This window comes from Calidris pugnax, unplaced genomic scaffold, assembly GCF_001431845.1.
Source record: "Calidris pugnax isolate Ruff unplaced genomic scaffold, ASM143184v1 scaffold128, whole genome shotgun sequence".
In the NCBI taxonomy this organism is placed as follows: Eukaryota; Metazoa; Chordata; class Aves; order Charadriiformes; family Scolopacidae; genus Calidris; species Calidris pugnax.
The window spans coordinates 3,113,327-3,130,774 of record NW_015090851.1 but is presented as its reverse complement, the minus strand read 5'-3'; the positions used below and the strand labels follow the sequence as shown (position 1 = coordinate 3,130,774).

General features: G+C 40.6%; 2 protein-coding genes across 3 annotated transcripts in view; both read left to right on the top strand.

Moving 5' to 3' along the window:
• Positions 1-4,858, top strand: part of KBTBD12 (kelch repeat and BTB (POZ) domain containing 12) — a 56,411-nt gene extending 51,553 nt beyond the window's left edge. Inside the window, exon 7 of one of the 2 annotated variants that reach the window (XR_001412183.1) lies at positions 4,530-4,858. The gene's annotated coding sequence lies outside the window, so the exon portion shown is untranslated. Of the gene's footprint in view, positions 1-4,524 lie in introns of both variants that reach the window. The other variant, XR_001412182.1, reaches the window with a different exon arrangement.
• A 489-nt stretch (positions 4,859-5,347) lies between these two features.
• Positions 5,348-17,128, top strand: SEC61A1 (Sec61 translocon alpha 1 subunit). Its single transcript, XM_014943243.1, has 12 exons — positions 5,348-5,458; positions 6,935-7,002; positions 7,680-7,745; positions 7,848-7,926; positions 8,263-8,394; positions 9,187-9,296; positions 9,522-9,675; positions 10,358-10,518; positions 11,175-11,372; positions 11,783-11,974; positions 13,784-13,860; positions 14,759-17,128. The coding sequence occupies exons 1-12, from the start codon at positions 5,452-5,454 to the stop codon at positions 14,943-14,945; spliced, it is 1,431 nt and encodes a 476-aa protein (XP_014798729.1). The 5' UTR covers positions 5,348-5,451; the 3' UTR covers positions 14,946-17,128.
• The last annotated feature ends 320 nt before the right edge of the window (positions 17,129-17,448 follow it).

Here is a 17,448-nt window from a genome sequence, read left to right as displayed (position 1 = left end):
CTGCAATACTGCCAGCAAAGAGCGTGGCAGATTAAAGTCACAGCATTATAAAGTATTTTAGACACCTTATTAAGTATTGCCACAAATGCAGGGAATAAAGTGATGTTCTAGGAGTGCCTGGGTGAACAAATTGGAGAAATAGGGGTGTGAGTCATAACAGGAGTTCAGGATTCAAAACATTTCATGCAAAGAAGTACAAAGACATGCAGTTAACCTCTCATGTCCTGATAATAATGTTGGAAATTCTTTTCTGCATTGCAATATTGGACTTATGCCTGGTGGGGAAACTAAGCTTACTTCTTTTGATGTATCTAGGGCAATTCTATTTAATCGGTGGTTTGGATATCTCATTTTAGATATCTAAATTGGAAATTTTTTGCAAATACCCACAGGTATGAAACATCCTATGATCTTCAGGACAGGATAAAATTTTGCATTTCTTCCTCAGCTGGACTTAGGAGAGATGAATTTCATGCCTTTTAGAATTTGCTGGTTTCATCTTTTAGAACGCTTTCTTTCAACTGGAAATCAGCTAGGCGAGAATGAATTTACATTTTTTAAAGCCCCTTCTATTAAGGAATCAGAGGGCTTGAGTGGCTAGAAAAAAATTAATTCACCTATTTCTTTGTTTCAGTAACACAGAAGGACCTTTTCATAGGACAACTCATTGACCTGTCCCTCTCATTGCCCTGTAATAAAGTTCAAATCTATGTAAGAAAATGTTATTCCATGATTCTTCACCTAGAAATGTGGCTCTCAACTCCCACTACAGAAGATTCCTGTCCACCTTTTGGCATGCAGCTTCATGTTTCTCAGGGGAGCTAGGAGATTATCTCCTGAGCACAGACTACAAGGGGAACTCTCTCTAGCTCTGTTGAAATCAATGAGGTTGGCTGTTGGCCTTAAAGGAGCTAGCAGTTAAGTCTCTTTTAGGTTAGCAGTATAGTAAACAATTTGTTTTAGAAATGTTGTGTACTCAGGATTCCCTGAAGGTCATCCTTATGTCCATGCTCACCTGCCATTCAGAGCATGAGCTTCCACTTGTGACCTGAATTCTTTCATGCATGCTGCCGCCTCTCATGCTGCCTTTATCTGCCTGGGTAGATAAATCGGTAAGGACATCTGACAAGCAACTGTCAAACAGCCTGAGAGACAGCATGGGGGTGGCAGGCAGAGGGGAGGTAAAGCGTGTCACAGTTGTGGTTGCTCCCTGGCAGGCTCTTGTCAGAGCACTGGAGATCCAGCTGCTATATCTGAGCATGATTGCATGGAGGTCCCCATGCACCAACCTCTTCGGGGAGCCTCACTGAAGTGAAGGTATCTCTGACAGTATAGCTATACGGTGCAGAGAAAGAGGCCGCAGTGATCTCCTGAAGTATTAGGAGATACTGAGTACTGTGTGGGGCACTGGGATCTATCTGCAGGCAGCTCCTGGCAGGACTGAGGACTTTATCTACAATACACTTAGCACAAGGACTTCTGGTCCGGAATGGGACCCTTGGGCATTGATGCATAACAATTAAATAATGATAGTAATAAAACTTGCCTGTGCAGTTGTGTACATTTCATGCAAGCTGAGATGGCATCATAAGTAAAGCAGTTCTTCCACCTTGTGGTTAGACAGACTTCTACTGGCAGAGTTTATACATTAAAAATCACAGACCGTGTACAAATACTGCTACTAAACAGACCCAGTGCACAAAAGGGTACTGCTACCACAGGATCCCTCTTGCAGACCAATGCTACAAATATTAACCAGCCCTATTTTGTAAAGGGAACATTCCTGTGCGTGTGTATTCTTATACACGTGTGTACAAATGAACAGATTTGTAATGCCCTCTAGCGATCTCAGCCCACAGATGCCATAAAACCTGGTCTGACAACAGCTGGAGTGTCTCCTTTATCCTCCTGGGTGAAAAAAAGACCTGTATGCAATGCAACATGCAAGCTTTGACACACCAACAAAATGCACTGTTGTGGGAAAAGTGTAAGCGTTTCACAGATGTGGAAGATGTGATCTCTTCAAATAGAGATTGTAGGCAATTTCTGCAAGCAATACCACTAGAACTTAAAGGAACCGTTCAGAGGCAGTGAAAAATCTATCTATGCTTCTCTCCTCGTTTATGCTCTCTGCCTCTATTTTCTGCTTTTCACCTCTGGCTACTGAAGCAGTCATATGGTCTTTGTTGTTTGCATCGGGGTATAATTCAGCACAATTGGGTCCGGTGTCCGTAGTCAGTCGCCACAGAGAGAATCCCAATTTCAAAAGCAGTAATTAAATGTCAAATTTGTACTAATGCAATAGAGGTATATTGAGACACGTAATTTTGCAGTAAATGCTGAAGATTTGCACTGTGGTTAAAAAACCTCAGAGCCAGTAAGTGAATATTAAGGGTTTTAATGGTCCTAAATTACAGCATTTCCAAAGCAGGATTAGCTGGTTATGTAAGAGGCACTGATTTGGTTCAAGGAAGAACAGCAAAACATGAAAAGAACAAGTTACTTGAAATCTACATCTGCTCCTCAGATGTTGCTGCTCTCTGAAGAGCAGTTTATTACATGCTATCCTCCTCATCATCATCATTCCAGTTGTACTCGCTGGCACCACTCCGAACTGAGTCCTCTTCCAGCAGTAGGGGCTTCCCAAACACTGTGTAAAAAACAACCCTAGTGAATCAAATTCCTTTTTTTTGTCACTCAGTCTGCAACTGACTGCCCAAATAGTTCCCCAAGATAAACTGCCAAAGCTGGGGAGTCATATCAGGCTAAAATTTGACCCAGTGTCTCACATGGCTTTACTGTAATAATTCCCCAATAATGGTATCTTCACTTTCTTTTGCTCTTCTGTTCTGCAGAGTGACAGCTGATTATAGAAAGGAACTGAACTGGGCTTCTCTAGATATTTTTTTTAATTCAGTTGGAAAAACGTGGATTTTTTTTTATGGTAAGATTCTAAAAAAGCTAGCTTTCATCAACCGGTTTTTCTACTTAGAACTGAACTTCAGTGGTAAATTTCAGCTGTAGGACTGTACCCTTGTCACCCCAGATGTGAAATTTTTCAGGCCCAGAATGGACAAAATAGAAATGTAAGCAAAAACTAATGAGTTTTCAGCTTCCATGTCTAAGTAGACAATTCTATGTAATTATAAGGTTCATTTTTTACAGTAGTAAACCAGATTACCTTATTGTCTGAAATTATTTAAAAAAACAACAAGAACCCAAGAAGTCTGACAGGTGGGCCATGCAAAGAATAACAGTCTATTAAATACTGTTACCTATTCTTATGGCACAGATAAATGCTACTAGCACAAAAAGCACATGTGACTATCCCCCAAAGCCAATTTTTAAGGATAGACTTATCACCATGCAGGAGAAATAGACTGAGACCCTAGAAGATAGACATTATCTACTTGTCAAAAGAGCAATTACAATAGGAGCAGCAGATTGACAAGCTTCCCCTCAGACTCTTTCAAAAATGCCTGAGCTTGATTCCAAGATAACACCTTTCAGCAGACACTTTTAGCCTTCATAGATGGAATTCATCTCTTCTGACACCAAATGTCTAAAATATAGGTACCTAGTCTGAAGTGCTCACCTTAGTTCCCTCTATAATCAATAGAGAGAAATACCTCTGGAGGATAATTCATCTAATATGAAACCAGATGTGTAAGATAGGTAGAGCGAGTATTTCTCCAGAGGTGTCACCTTGTATCTCCATTGACCACAGAGAGTCTAGACAACTACCTAGACACCTGACTTCTAAGGGCTTTAAAGCAGATGAGCCATTTTGATAAGGATAAAGCCGTGTTACCCTTCCTAACACAGGATTGATCTGGCATAGTGATGTTATCAGCACCTCTCACTATTAATAGTTTGCCTTATTTTGATAAGTTCAGCAAATTCTGGCATTTTGTTGCATGCTTCTACCATTGATCCCCGGGATTGCTGCTGTTGCTTCCTTTACCAGACTTCCACAAAACCACGGCTACTTCTTCCTTCTTTTCCACCTCTCAGCTCTGGTAAACCGGTGCCCACGTTAGTAAGTCAAACCCATGTTATCAGAACAACTCTGCATGAACGCATGTCCATTGGAAAGTAGTTGCTTTATCTCTATTTAGAAATAGGTGGGAAATAAGCTGCTCTGCACAAGAACTGACTAAAACATTCTCAGACCCATTGGTGGAGGTCTTCAGTATCTCCTAGAGGAGATGCATGGTCTCAGAAGCCTGGTGAAGGGCAAATATACTGTCCACCAATTGAAAAAAAAAAAAAAAGGAAAAAAAAAAGGGGAGAGAGAAGAAAAACAGGAAGAGGGGATTAGGGCTAGTATTTTAAAGTTAATCAAAGAAAAGTAGGGATCAAATAATCAAAGAAAGCATACCTAAGTACCTAGAAAATAATAGGGAGATTTGTAGAAGCCATTAAGGGTTTCATAGAGCCTACATGCTGACTCTAATTGCTTTGTATTAACACTTCTATTTGCTTTTCTCTTTCCTCTAACTTCTGTTTACCTTTCATTTTCAGACCAGTGATAACTCCCTCTACAAAGGCCTGAAAAGCAGAGAGGACATGATGTGACTCTCAGAAAGAAACACCTTCAGCAGAAGACCTTCAGAGCACATGTCACCTGTTGAATCGCAGAAACGTAGAATCATAGAACACCAGGTTGGAAGGGACCTCAAGGATCATCAAGCCCATCCTTTCAAAGGTCAACCTTTTCCCCTTACTGGCGATACCACAACATGTTGACGTACCATGGCTTCTTTGACATGCACCATGATATTTCACATTTTCACCAATGTTTCAGATTTTATTAGAAGCCCAGCGTGCTCTGAGTGTGTTAACCCCAGCCTCCAGTGCACAGTGGCAGCACTAGCTGCCATTTTGTGGAGGGGGGGGCTGCCAGGAGTTTCTTACTGCAGAGAAAGGCCTAAAACTTTCCACTATAAAAACACAAAAGCAGCAAAGAAATTTTAAGTGTTTATTCATGCATTTATCTGTCGAATTCTCGCAAACCAACGTTACGATTTCAGGTCGCTAACACACGCGTTCCTCAAAACAACCGACGACCCCATCCCCTCCCCGTAGCCTTCCCCACGTGCCAGCCCTCCGCCCCATTAAGATGGCGGCCGGGGGGGTCACTAAGACTACAAATCCCAGCAACCCGCGCGCCATCGCGTCATGATTGGTTGTATGGGCCCGCAGGGAGCCAATAAGCATCAGGAGGCCTCCGCCCTGCCTGGAGGGTGCGTGTACCTCCGGCAGCAGTGCATGACGGGAGTTGTAGGCGCTTCGCCGTGGGTGCTTGGGAGGGCGGAGCGGCCGACAGCGCCTGCGCAGTGGCGCCCGGCGCGTGGCAGGAAGCGGAAGGGGGCGGCCGGCATCACCCCCTGACGTGTCTCTCCGAGGCCGCCGCCGCCGCTCGCTCGCTGCTCCCGTCCGGCGGCCGCCATGGGCAGTGAGTACCGGGGCGCCTCGGCCGGGCGGCGGCAAGGGAGGGGTGGGGAAGGGAAGGGAGCGGGGTTTCTGCGGGGTGCGTGCCGGCCGAGGGCCGCGGCTGGGCCACCCGCTCTCCTCTCACAGGCACCTCGGGACGGGCCCGTCGCACGGGAGCCCCTCTGAGGCGAGCCCTGCCCGCCGCCCCCCAGCCTGGGCCCGGGGCCTCCCTCCGTGGCCCGCGCCCATTTCCCTTTACTCTGGTTTGTAGGCTCCCTCTGCATTATTTCCCCCCACCCCCGTCACGCTGAAAGACCCATTTCCTGGTTATGGCAGCTGTTCCTAGCCAAGGGAGCTTGCTCTGTGGTACCCGGTGGCCGGGCCGCTCCGCCGGGCGGGCACAATCCATCCCCTCCGTCCCCGTACCGCGGCTGGGAGAGACCGGCTGTCACGTTGGCCGTAGCGCTTTGAGCCAAAAAAAAAAATAAAAAAAATCAATGGCGTTGTCAGAGTAAACTCTCAACGGCGATCTGCAGTCCAGAATGAATCCGAGGGAATGGAGGTCTTTAGAGTCTGCTGCCTCGAGGAAAAGCTGCTTGAAAAGTGTCTTAGTCAATCTGCGTATTATTGTAGATGCAAGAGAGAATCACGGTTTGGTTTAAGTTTAAAACACCAATCCACTGTAACTTTTTAAGCACTTAATCGTTTGAAATGAAATAAAGCATTTTATGGACAAAATTGACACTGAAGTGGCTGCCTTCAGCAAAGCAGTGGAAAGCCACCAGTAGTTTCAGTCCTTCTCCATCTTCGTAAATTTCTTAATTCAAATCTGTCCAAAATATGTGTGCAGTCTTAGATTTGTCATAGGAAGTTTAGCATTAACTGTTAAAATCACATCTGTCTACTCATAGGAGGATTTGTGACTTTGCAGATACTCTTTTCTTTTGTATGCTTTTTCTAAGACTGAGAATTTTTCTAAGACTGAATTTTTCTAATGTAAGGATATGTCTGTCCTTTTGACTGGAAGGAGATCTTTACATGAAACATTCTGTAAAGTAGCTTAAATTGTTTATGAACAGTGTGTAGGAACTCTTGAGGTATATGGCCCAAAAGTAAACCGTGACTTAAAATTATCTTGGGTATTGTATTTCTCAAATATCAGGCTAGAGGAGGTGCTATTATGAAATAAAAGTTCAAGGGTATTGATAAACTCATGCAAAATAATTGTGAATTTTTTTTGTGCTGTCCACTTACTCAGTAAAAGGAGAAAATGCTTGACTTTTTTTTTTTCTGTTTCCACTCCATATTGCACTTATACAGAGGGTCAGCTAGTGAGTTGGATTTAAAATAGATAATTTAATTAAAAAAAAAATCCCCAACGAACCTTTGTCTGTAACTGGGACTTCTAATATATGAAGTATGTGTCCAAATTCAGTTTTACTTGACCTTTTCTCTTCATCTGCGTGTTCACTTTGTCTTTTAACTAATTTCCTTGCAGTAAAATTTCTTGAAGTAATCAAGCCCTTCTGTGTTATCTTGCCTGAAATCCAAAAGCCAGAACGGAAAGTAAGTTAATAAAATTTTCTTCATATATCTGTATTTGTGTACTATAAAATGTTTACAGCTTAGTTTACATGTGTGGCATGTGGATTTTTTTTCTTGTTGGGAGAATGGCAGTTCTAGGCAACATTGTTTTTAGTGAAGTGCTTGTCTGGTACATCGCATGCTGCGGATAGGGTTGTACAAAGATATATTTGCTAGTAAATGTAGATGTGGTTATTCCATAATTGTAGCAATGACACCTTGAAAGCAGTACATATTAGAGTGTAAACTAGAGTAGTTTAAAATAGCAACTTGAAAATCTTTGCTTCCAAAGTTCTAAGATTATTTAAGAAGATAAGCTTTCCTGTATTTTCATTTTTACCAGAAGCTTGTTTTTGCGAAAATGTAAGATTTATTTCTGTGGAAGTACTAGAATTACTTTCCATTGGTGTAAGCATGTTTATTGGAATTAAGGTTTCAATAAAGCTTTATCATTTTCCTTGGCGTTATATAGTATAAAAGGGATGAGGAGTGAGTTATTTTCTTTAGGATGCCCTGTACTTTGTCCCTTCACAAGAAAATCAAGTTTACTTTAGATACTGTGAAAGTTTCCTGGAGTGACCAGATCTTGTCATCTTGACAGCTTTATAATTTTTGGTTGTTGTTGGGTTTATTGGTTTGGTGTTTTTTTCCCCCTTTAGATTCAGTTTAAGGAAAAGGTACTATGGACAGCTATCACACTCTTCATCTTCTTAGTATGCTGCCAGGTATGTTTCTTTCCCTTGCTTTTAAGGAAGAGCTGAAATGGTTAAAGGATGTTACGAAGTCTCTAATTTAATCCTGTTTTCCTCTGTTGGCTGGAAATTCAGATTCCCTTGTTTGGTATCATGTCATCAGACTCAGCAGATCCTTTTTACTGGATGAGAGTGATTTTGGCATCAAATAGAGGTATGGTCAGTCTTTTAAGAGCAAATTTTTTAACTTGGACCAAAACATTTTTGTACTTGTTCTTATGTTGCACTCTAATATTTTACATAAACTAAAGCTGTTCCTGACAGCAAAATTCCTTTTTCAGTGAACGTAGCTCTTAAGTAATGCAGTAATTCTCAGTAGCTTATCAGACTGAGTTTTAACAAGCTTCTCTTATCATTGAAAACCATTTACATCTATGGAGATTTGGAGTTTTTTACGCAGAAGGTGGAAAAACCTAACTTTGAACTTCAAAGGTGCCTGGGTATGGTACACCCTGTTATTTTCTTTCATCGTGCTTCCTGTGTTCGGCAGGTACGTTGATGGAGCTGGGCATTTCACCCATTGTCACTTCTGGGCTCATCATGCAGCTCTTGGCAGGTGCCAAAATAATTGAAGTTGGTGACACCCCAAAGGACAGAGCTCTCTTCAATGGAGCCCAAAAATGTAAGTAACAGCTGGTATTAATGGCTGATGTTTTATGGTATCTAACCCTAACAATAGAAGGTATAAACTGACCAGGTGATGAATGTTGGAGTCAGATACATGGGTTTCTGTCATGCTGTGTCTTCATGTTGTACTACAGCTTTCTGTACTTCATCAGTCTTTCACTGATGGCTCTCTGGCTTGTTAACTGTTAAAAGTCAGATAGGATTGTAAAGGAAAAGTGTCAGCAATTGGCAATGCTTCTGAAATCTCATTGGATAAATGAAGCAATGCATAGTCTGCGGGGACCCAGTCTTTAAACTGTGTTGCTCAGTGTTAACTTAAAAAAGATAATATTAAGATGTTTGTTGTAGTTTTTACCTTGCAATTTCAAGCATGGTTCTTTCTCAGCAATAAGAGATCTCTGTGCTCACATGATAAACGGCTTTTAGAAAAAATTGAATAGCTAATTTGTGCTATACATGCTGCTTCCTGATCTTTTTACTGGAAAAAAAAACCCCGTAAGTTACTCAGGTAATATCTTAACACCCTCAGAGTTTTCAATACCTAAATAAATTTTCAGTAACCAAAACCACTGGCTTCTAAGTGTATTTGTTTCTCAAGTGTCTGTGTGTGTTTGTATTTTCAGTGTGAGATTTCAGACAACAAATTTAATTTGCCCTTGAATTTTAATGTCCCATGACTTTTGTATTCTTCCCCAAATTTCTCTACAAAGAGGTGATTTATATTTCCCTTAATTGCCCACTGACATAAATCTCCAGAACAAATACCTTTTTTTTTTTTATTCTGCAGTGTTTGGAATGATCATTACCATTGGACAGTCCATTGTTTATGTCATGACTGGAATGTATGGAGACCCATCTGAGATGGGTGCTGGCATCTGCTTGCTTATCACAATTCAGGTAATTTCTCGTCCTTTCTACTTATTCTCCCTCTGAAATAATCAAAAATCCAACCTAATGGACTGCCTGCCCCACATGCAGAGGAAAAAGATCAAAGTGTGCCTGCTTTCTTATGTATCTATATATATCTCTAGAGAGAGAGAGATGGATAGTCTTTCCTTTTCTTTTAATAACAAAAATCAAAAAGGGATGGGACTAATGTTTTATTTCTTATTTTTACTGTAGCTTTTTGTTGCTGGATTGATAGTTCTGCTGTTGGATGAGCTCCTACAGAAAGGATATGGTCTTGGTTCTGGCATCTCTCTCTTCATTGCTACCAACATCTGTGAGACAATCGTGTGGAAGGCGTTCAGTCCCACCACAGTGAACACGGGACGAGGTAATATGGCACAGGCCATTTTCTTTATTTGCATTAGGATTGAATTATTTTATCAAATGAAACATAAAAATACAAGCAGCTTCCCCCCTTTTAAAATGCAAAGTCTTTGCATTTTTATATAGAATAGTACAATAATAATTTAATATATTAAAATGTCAGGTTTAGAGAAGTCTTAATTTTGTACAAAAAGGCAAAATCTTTTCTTTGCAGTGTATTAACTTAAATAGCAAATGCTGTTACTGGCATCTGAGCTATGCAGTGAATCTTGTCAGTACAACAAGTGCTTCTATGCAAGGTGCAAGTACAAAGGCACTTCTTTTGAATTTTGCAGTATCTCACAAGATATTTCCTCAACTTGAATTTCTTACTTTGCCTCCATTAAACCCTGATACTGGTAGGCTGCTCTTCTATTACAGTTGCTGCCCATTTGATTGTTGGGTTTTTATTTAGTTTCTAGGCCACTACAGGGAGATTTGAAAAAAGAAAAAAAAAAAGTGTTGGAAATAACAGCTGATGTGAAAGATGGCAGTAATAAAATTCTGAGAGTATGCTCAAGATGAAAAAGACTTGGAGAAATCTTACTCTGAATCCTGTAGTTCAGAAGTACACCTAACGAGACAGAGCACTGAGGATTGGAGATAATCACAGCACGCCTAATTTTGTTTTTCTTTTCATTTCCAAGGCATGGAATTTGAGGGAGCCATCATTGCTCTGTTCCATCTGCTGGCTACTCGTACAGACAAAGTCAGAGCTCTTCGTGAGGCCTTTTACCGTCAGAATCTCCCCAACCTTATGAATCTGATTGCCACCATCTTTGTCTTTGCTATTGTAATTTATTTCCAGGTCAGTTGGATTAAAGAGGACTGTAAAACTTTTTGTGTGGAATTAGATCTATAATCTGCTTCCTTCTGCAGGAAGTTGTATTTTCACTTTCTAGCGCCTTCAGAAGGCTTGTTTTTATACCTGCAACACCTGCAAATGTGTTCATTTAGCATTAGCTTCTCTTAAGCAGTTTCCACGCTTACTGTAACCACACAAAAGACTTGACCTACTTTGGTCTTTGGGGAAAAAAACCAAATAGATGAATGTGTACATGTAATATTGCCTAACCCAAATGCTATTGCTTTTTGCTGGAAAATACTTTGAAGTCTTTAAGCCTGTATGTCTCTTACTGTTTGTTGCAGCAAACTGCTGGAGAATATAGAAAGTTAATGTTTCTTTTCCTGGACACTGTGTTTAGTTTTCTTGAAACTTCACATTCCTTCCCATGTCTATGTCTGTCTTACCTGCTTATATGTGTCTGTTAGGCAGCCCTGCAAGCTTCCAGGCCCTTTGCAGAGTGTTTACATGGATAGTCCTCTGGGTAGAATATGTGTATTTGCACAAAATGATTGCAGTTTTTTCCTGTTGCTGTCAAGGCTTTACACTTGTAATTTGTGACCTATGGTATGGGTTTGTGTCAAGATATAATGGGGGACTTTCTTCTGAAAACTTTTCAGGGCTTCAGAGTGGATCTTCCTATCAAATCTGCTCGCTACCGTGGCCAGTACAACACCTACCCGATCAAGCTGTTTTATACTTCCAACATTCCCATTATTCTGCAGTCAGCCCTGGTGTCAAACTTGTACGTCATCTCCCAGATGCTTTCTGCTCGCTTCAGTGGCAACTTACTGGTCAGCCTGCTGGGCACTTGGTCTGTGAGTATTCCTTCTAGTCTTGCATACAGCTCTATAAGCGCACCATTAAATGCATGGTTGAAGAGATGGTCCCTATTAAGGCACACTTTTACAGGTGGTTGTGTATGCTGAGACTCCTAAATTAGTAATTTATTTAAATTTAATGGTGGAGTATGAGACCTGCTGCGATGAGTGTAGATGTTAGGTCTCCATTTACCATTTACCCTGGGCTGCTCTTTGCCGTCCTGGGTATTTTTGCTGTTCCTTAATTCCATTTCCCCTTCAGAAACAGCTCATGGTAGTAAAGTCAAATCTTTGTGTGATGCTGTAGCTGTAACGATACAGTGACATGAAGGTGGTATAAACCCAGCCTTAACTTCATGGCTAAGAGATGGTGAGAAAGTTGGTGACTGCTTGCTTCTTTCTTCTAGGACACGTCCTCTGGAGGCCCTGCTCGTGCTTATCCAGTTGGTGGACTTTGTTATTATCTGTCACCTCCAGAATCTTTCTCTTCAGTGTTAGAAGATCCCGTCCATGCAGTTGTTTATATTGTATTTATGTTGGGGTCCTGTGCTTTCTTCTCCAAGACATGGATTGAAGTCTCTGGCTCCTCTGCCAAAGATGTAAGTTTGAAATGATAACTATGTAAGCTTACATGATGAAAACAGATGGGCTGTTGTAAGAATAAGACTCACTGAGTTCTGAAATAGCTGTTATACTGGTAATCTTGTTGTAACATTTACCATTTGTATAAACAGTGACTTTGATTCTGGTTCACAAAGAGCTTTTAAAAATGAGAATTTTTGTCCTCTTTTTTTTAAGAGGGGAGGATACAGGCAGAATGGGGGTAATTTTCCCCCTGTCTTCTTTACTGCTTTTTAAAAACCAACAAAACCCAAATAATTGCTTTCATTGGCATTAGGAAACTTTGAACATTTCTCTGTAACATCTGATCAGTGTGAGGGGAGGCAAGGTAACAGGAAAGGCAGAAACTCTTTCAGTGCCAAATGACAGATGCACTGTGTGCAGATGTCCTGGTTTGAGGTAAAACAGAATTGATTTCCTGTTCAGTAATTTTGCTTTCCAGCTAAGCATCTTCTAACTAATTAAGAGGTTGGGGAGAGCATCTGTTGTCTGTTTCATTGGCCAGTCTGGCCCAAACCACGACAGGTAGGCAGGTGCCACCTAAGAGCTTGCAGGTAAAACTTGAATATCCACGTCTGGCGTAGAGAGTTCTTCATTTCTCTTTGGGGAAGATTAACCAGATACTGTTATTTTTAACTTGACAGCGCTGATAACAGAGAAAATAGTGCAGTTCATTAATGTACCTGAGCCTAGCTTGTCAAAATTTCCATTTGCTACAGGGTATTTGATATTCAGCAACTATATCATTCTGAAATTGGAATTGGAAAACAAGATGGAAAATAGTTGTCATTGTGGTATGTTTGTATTGTGTGGGTTTTGGGTAGGAAATCAAGTTTGGCAGCCATATGGAATGGTTTAATCCATTCTTTAACAAATATGTAATAGTTGCATAGTTACTGTAACAGCATGAACACTCTCTTGTTTTGGACTTGCCTCTAGCTGCTTCTTGTCAGGCGTGCAGGGAGGTACTCACAGCCATGTGTAGCCAGATTTCTATTTCAGTATAAACTAACGTACAGCTTTTAACACTTTAATGTGCTTCCCTGATACTGAAGAAAATTCTTTAAAGTTTGTGTAAACAAGGTCAAGAATGAAAATTGCTAAATCATTATTTAAGTGTTCACAATATAGTGGAAAACTGGTAACTTAATCATCGGGAAGTGTTTTTTCTCAGTGCATTAGATTCAGTGACAGGCAGGTTTAGAAGGTTCCTGCTAGAGTTTCAGTTCCCCTCAGTTGTCAGTAAAATGTTTGCAGGGGTCTATTGTAACCCTGTGCAACTGTAGAAATCCAGTTTAAGAATAATGCTTTGAGAAGAGATTCTTTCTAAGTTATGTAATTTCTAATATGACCCCACATAAATAATTAGCTCAACTGAATGTGGGAAACTGAAATGTAGGAGCAGACACTTCATAGGATGGTTTTGCTAACGTCTACTAAACCCTAACCAGGAGAAAGATAGGTGGCAAAACAGGAATTGAATTGTGTATGAGAGCCTACCAATTTCCAGGGTTTCTTTTTCTCAGTAGAAGTAGAATTACCCAAAAAGCTTTGCATAACTGACAGTGTGGAAAAGTGCCTGTGACTACAATTTATCTGAAGGTAAAAACTGGCTGTTTTAAACTCAGATGAATAATATAAAAAAACCAAAACCCAAAAAACAACCAAACCCCCCCCCCAAAAAAACCAACCCCAAGCCAGCACCAGTTACTGAAATGTCCTACTTCTGTTTTTCCATGGCCTTGGCAAATGACACTAAACTTGTTCTGTTCCTTGCTTCAATGCAGGTTGCCAAGCAATTGAAAGAACAGCAAATGGTAATGCGAGGCCACAGAGAAACTTCAATGGTACATGAACTAAACAGGTGAGCTATGCATTTCACAGGCAAATTTCATATGCAAAGTGTTATGGGGAAACATTGCAAATTTTGCTTTGACTTTTGAGCCTAGAACACAGATGTTTTTTCAGCTTCAGTGTTAAATGCATGAGACATAATATTGTCTGTCATTAATGACTGGATTTGCAAAGTCCAGCGTATTCTTGCCTTATAATTAGAGAATGTGCCTTAAATTCTGGAGCTTGTATTTTCCTTTTGTTACAGTTATTTCATTTTTATAGGGTAGTTAATAATGAGCATTTGGGGGTATTTACTCCTTGAAACTGACACACAAGTATTTTTTTTTAATGTGTTATGTCTTGTGTACTCTTCTCACGCAGCCAAGTAGTTACTTAAATGTACTGGATGCAGAGGTTGGCAGGGGTCGGTCTTTAGGCTTTCTAATGGCAGGGTAGGACCTGTGCACCCTTCGTGTTACCAAAATTTTACTGTAACTTTAGATTTCAGTTGTCTGCAAATGACTTGAGCTATTAGCCATGAACTTTAACCTTTGTGCTTAATTGCGTGGTAAACTGTAATACCTTCTCTTCTTAGCTTTTTCCCCTCCTGTTGGGGTGAGCTTTTTATTTCTTTACTGGCACGTTCCGTATCTTGGATTGGTAAACTCATGGGAGAAGAGCTTATTCTGGCACTGACTTTTTTCAATTTACCTAGTTTCATTCTTTTCTTTTTGTTTGTAAACAACCTGGTTAGATTATCTCTGAAGTCTTCTTTAGGTTCTCAGTGGGATTGGTTTTCTAGATAGCAACCTGGCTCTGATCTAGGTATTTCCCATAGATTCCATATATTGCTAGCCCTAGTATGTTCGTAATATCCTGAGCAAACTCTCATGGTACCTTTTCTGTTCTCATTTTGTGTTTTACAGGTACATCCCTACAGCTGCTGCCTTTGGTGGGCTCTGTATTGGCGCCCTCTCTGTCTTGGCAGACTTCCTGGGGGCAATAGGGTCTGGAACTGGAATTTTGCTCGCTGTCACTATCATTTATCAGTACTTTGAAATTTTTGTAAAGGAACAGAGTGAAGTTGGCAGTATGGGAGCTCTTCTTTTCTAAACCTAGCTTCTCACGGACCCAGGAAGGAGGAGAGGAACATTCTCAAAATATAGCCAGTCAGGTGAAAAGAAGTAACGTAAACTTGATAATGTCATTCTATAGGAACACATATTTTAATGTTTCCAAAGCGCATTCCCTTGTGTTCAAACTTTTCTAGCATACTGTTTGCATTTTATAAATTGATGAGGAAAAATGTGCAAAAAAATTTTTTTAAGAAAATTGTTTTTTTAATTATGTGTTAGGAGAATCAGCTTTTTGAATTGGATTTAGTTCAATGAATCTTGAAATTTTTTTGAGCCCCTTTCAAATTTAGTATGCCTGAAGCCTTTACAGGTTCTAGTAAATAATTGTGGGGAGGGTTGAATATTTGGAAGGGATTTTTTTTTCCATTGAACTTGTTTTTTGCAGCTCCTTTGCAGTAGTGGTGAGAAAAATCTCTCCCTCTAATGCTCAAGTTCTGTAATTATGGTCGCAAGCACAAACAGTGTTTAATATGTTCAGTTTTGTGTTTGTTTGGTTTTTTTTTTCAGTATGGCAGATTTGGAAGGCAGTTGTTTCTTTTTACTAAATAATATCTCTAATTCCAAATGTTTTGTCTTGTAATTACTACGCTAGACCTTGTCAGATGTCGAATATTGGCTTGAGACTGTTGTCAACTTTCTGTTTAAGATAAGAATGTGTTCTTTCCCACCATCCCTCCTCCATAAGCAGAAAACTCAGGTCAATCTAGATTCTGCCAGAGACTGTGCCTAAGAGTTGCAACTTTGAAACTTTGTCACACTGGCAGCTTTGTAAAACCCTCTAATTTTCCTCGCCATTAGTGGTAGTACTTCTAGTTCTGATGCTGGCTGAAAGAAGTGGATATTATGGCTGCTTAGATGCAAATCTGCTTTTGCTCTTTGCTAAAGTGTAATTTTCTCTCATTGATAATAAATTCTGGTCTTGTAGCACTCCAGGTGTTATCTGACTACTCATATCTAGGGAATTTTGAGTCTCACTACCGCAAAGCAGTGTGAAATGAACGTGTGTTACTTGTCTGTTTCTATAGTTCTAGATATGAGACCTTTGTCAGATAACTCCTGTAGTTGCTTATTTAGAAGGCTTTTCCATCCTATAATCTCATGGACATGAATGGCGTATAGAAAAGTACTTTTTCAGCAGGTGTTGGGACTCCTTGTGAGGACCTCACCTTCGAATTGGAAAAGTCACAGTAAAAGGCTTTAATGAACCAGAATAATACTTAATTTTCCATTTTGGTTTAGATTGTCAGTACTAATCAGGTGCCTAGGACCAAATGCAAATACTTGTGTATGAGTCTTGTAAATACACTTTTCCTCAATCAGTGTTGGACACCGTGGAATCCAGAGTGAGGACTTGCAATGTGGGAATGTTTCTCTGCCCTGCATCAACATGCCTTCTGTGCGGTTTTGCATGTTGGGCTGACAGTATGTGAATTACTGTTTCTGCTTGGTGTGATGGGACTCTGTTACGTACCCAAGGAGCACAGATGACACCCAGAAGCCCTTGTCAATGCACTGAGCTCAAATACCAAATGCGTGAGAAATCTGCCAATTTGGAAGGAAATACATCTCTCAATAAAAGTGAAACTCCTGGGCTGAGGATCACAATTGGCAAAGGAACAAAAGTATTGGGATAAAGTGAATTGCTCTGCTCAGTACCACCCATTCATTGTTATTTTGCACTACATCCAATAATTTTTCTGTCTTTCATAAAGTCCTAGTATGCCACAGCACAACTTTGATGTGAAATAAGGGACGGTTAAGAAGTGACTTTAAAAGGAGAGGGAGGGAGCGTGGTGTGGTTCTTCTGCTTTGGGGATTTTGTTGTTGTTGTTTTTCCAGGAAGCCCAATACAAATTTTGTTTTGAAATAAAAAGGACTCCACTTTTGGGCACGCAGTTCTGGCTGGGCTGGAGCTGTACTTGCGTTTTTGGTCGTATCATCTGTTTGAACTGGTTGCAGTTTAGACCTTTAGCTCTCGGCGTCTAAGCAGCACTTGTTCTATGCATCTGTGTTTTTGTTGTCTAGTGCTGGAATCTGTCTCTTATCAAGCAGCTATGTCCTCGGAGCAGGACCTGCTGGTCATTCGGTGGATGTTCACAAAAAGAAATAATGCCTAAACAATCTGCTTTATAATGAAATAAAGTTCATCTTTGGAGCTACTGCTTGGCTTTCGGTGCTTTGGATACCATTACGACTCTCACACTCGTAGCATAACGTTACCTGCCTGAGGGACTGCGAAAGCCATCCCTCTCAAAACAACTGCTTAGAGGGTCAGTGTCAAATAAAGACAAATCATATTTGCTCCAAGGTCTCCTCTCAGTGAGAGGATCATTCCTCTGGGCTTTCCTGTTCCAAAAGAGTTGCCATTCAAGAGGCGCTGCCCAAGTAAATGGTGGGAGAGTGAGGTGATGAAGCATCAGTTCAACAAAACCTGTACTTCTATATAGCATACCCTGCTGATCTTTTTGTAGCATGGTAGC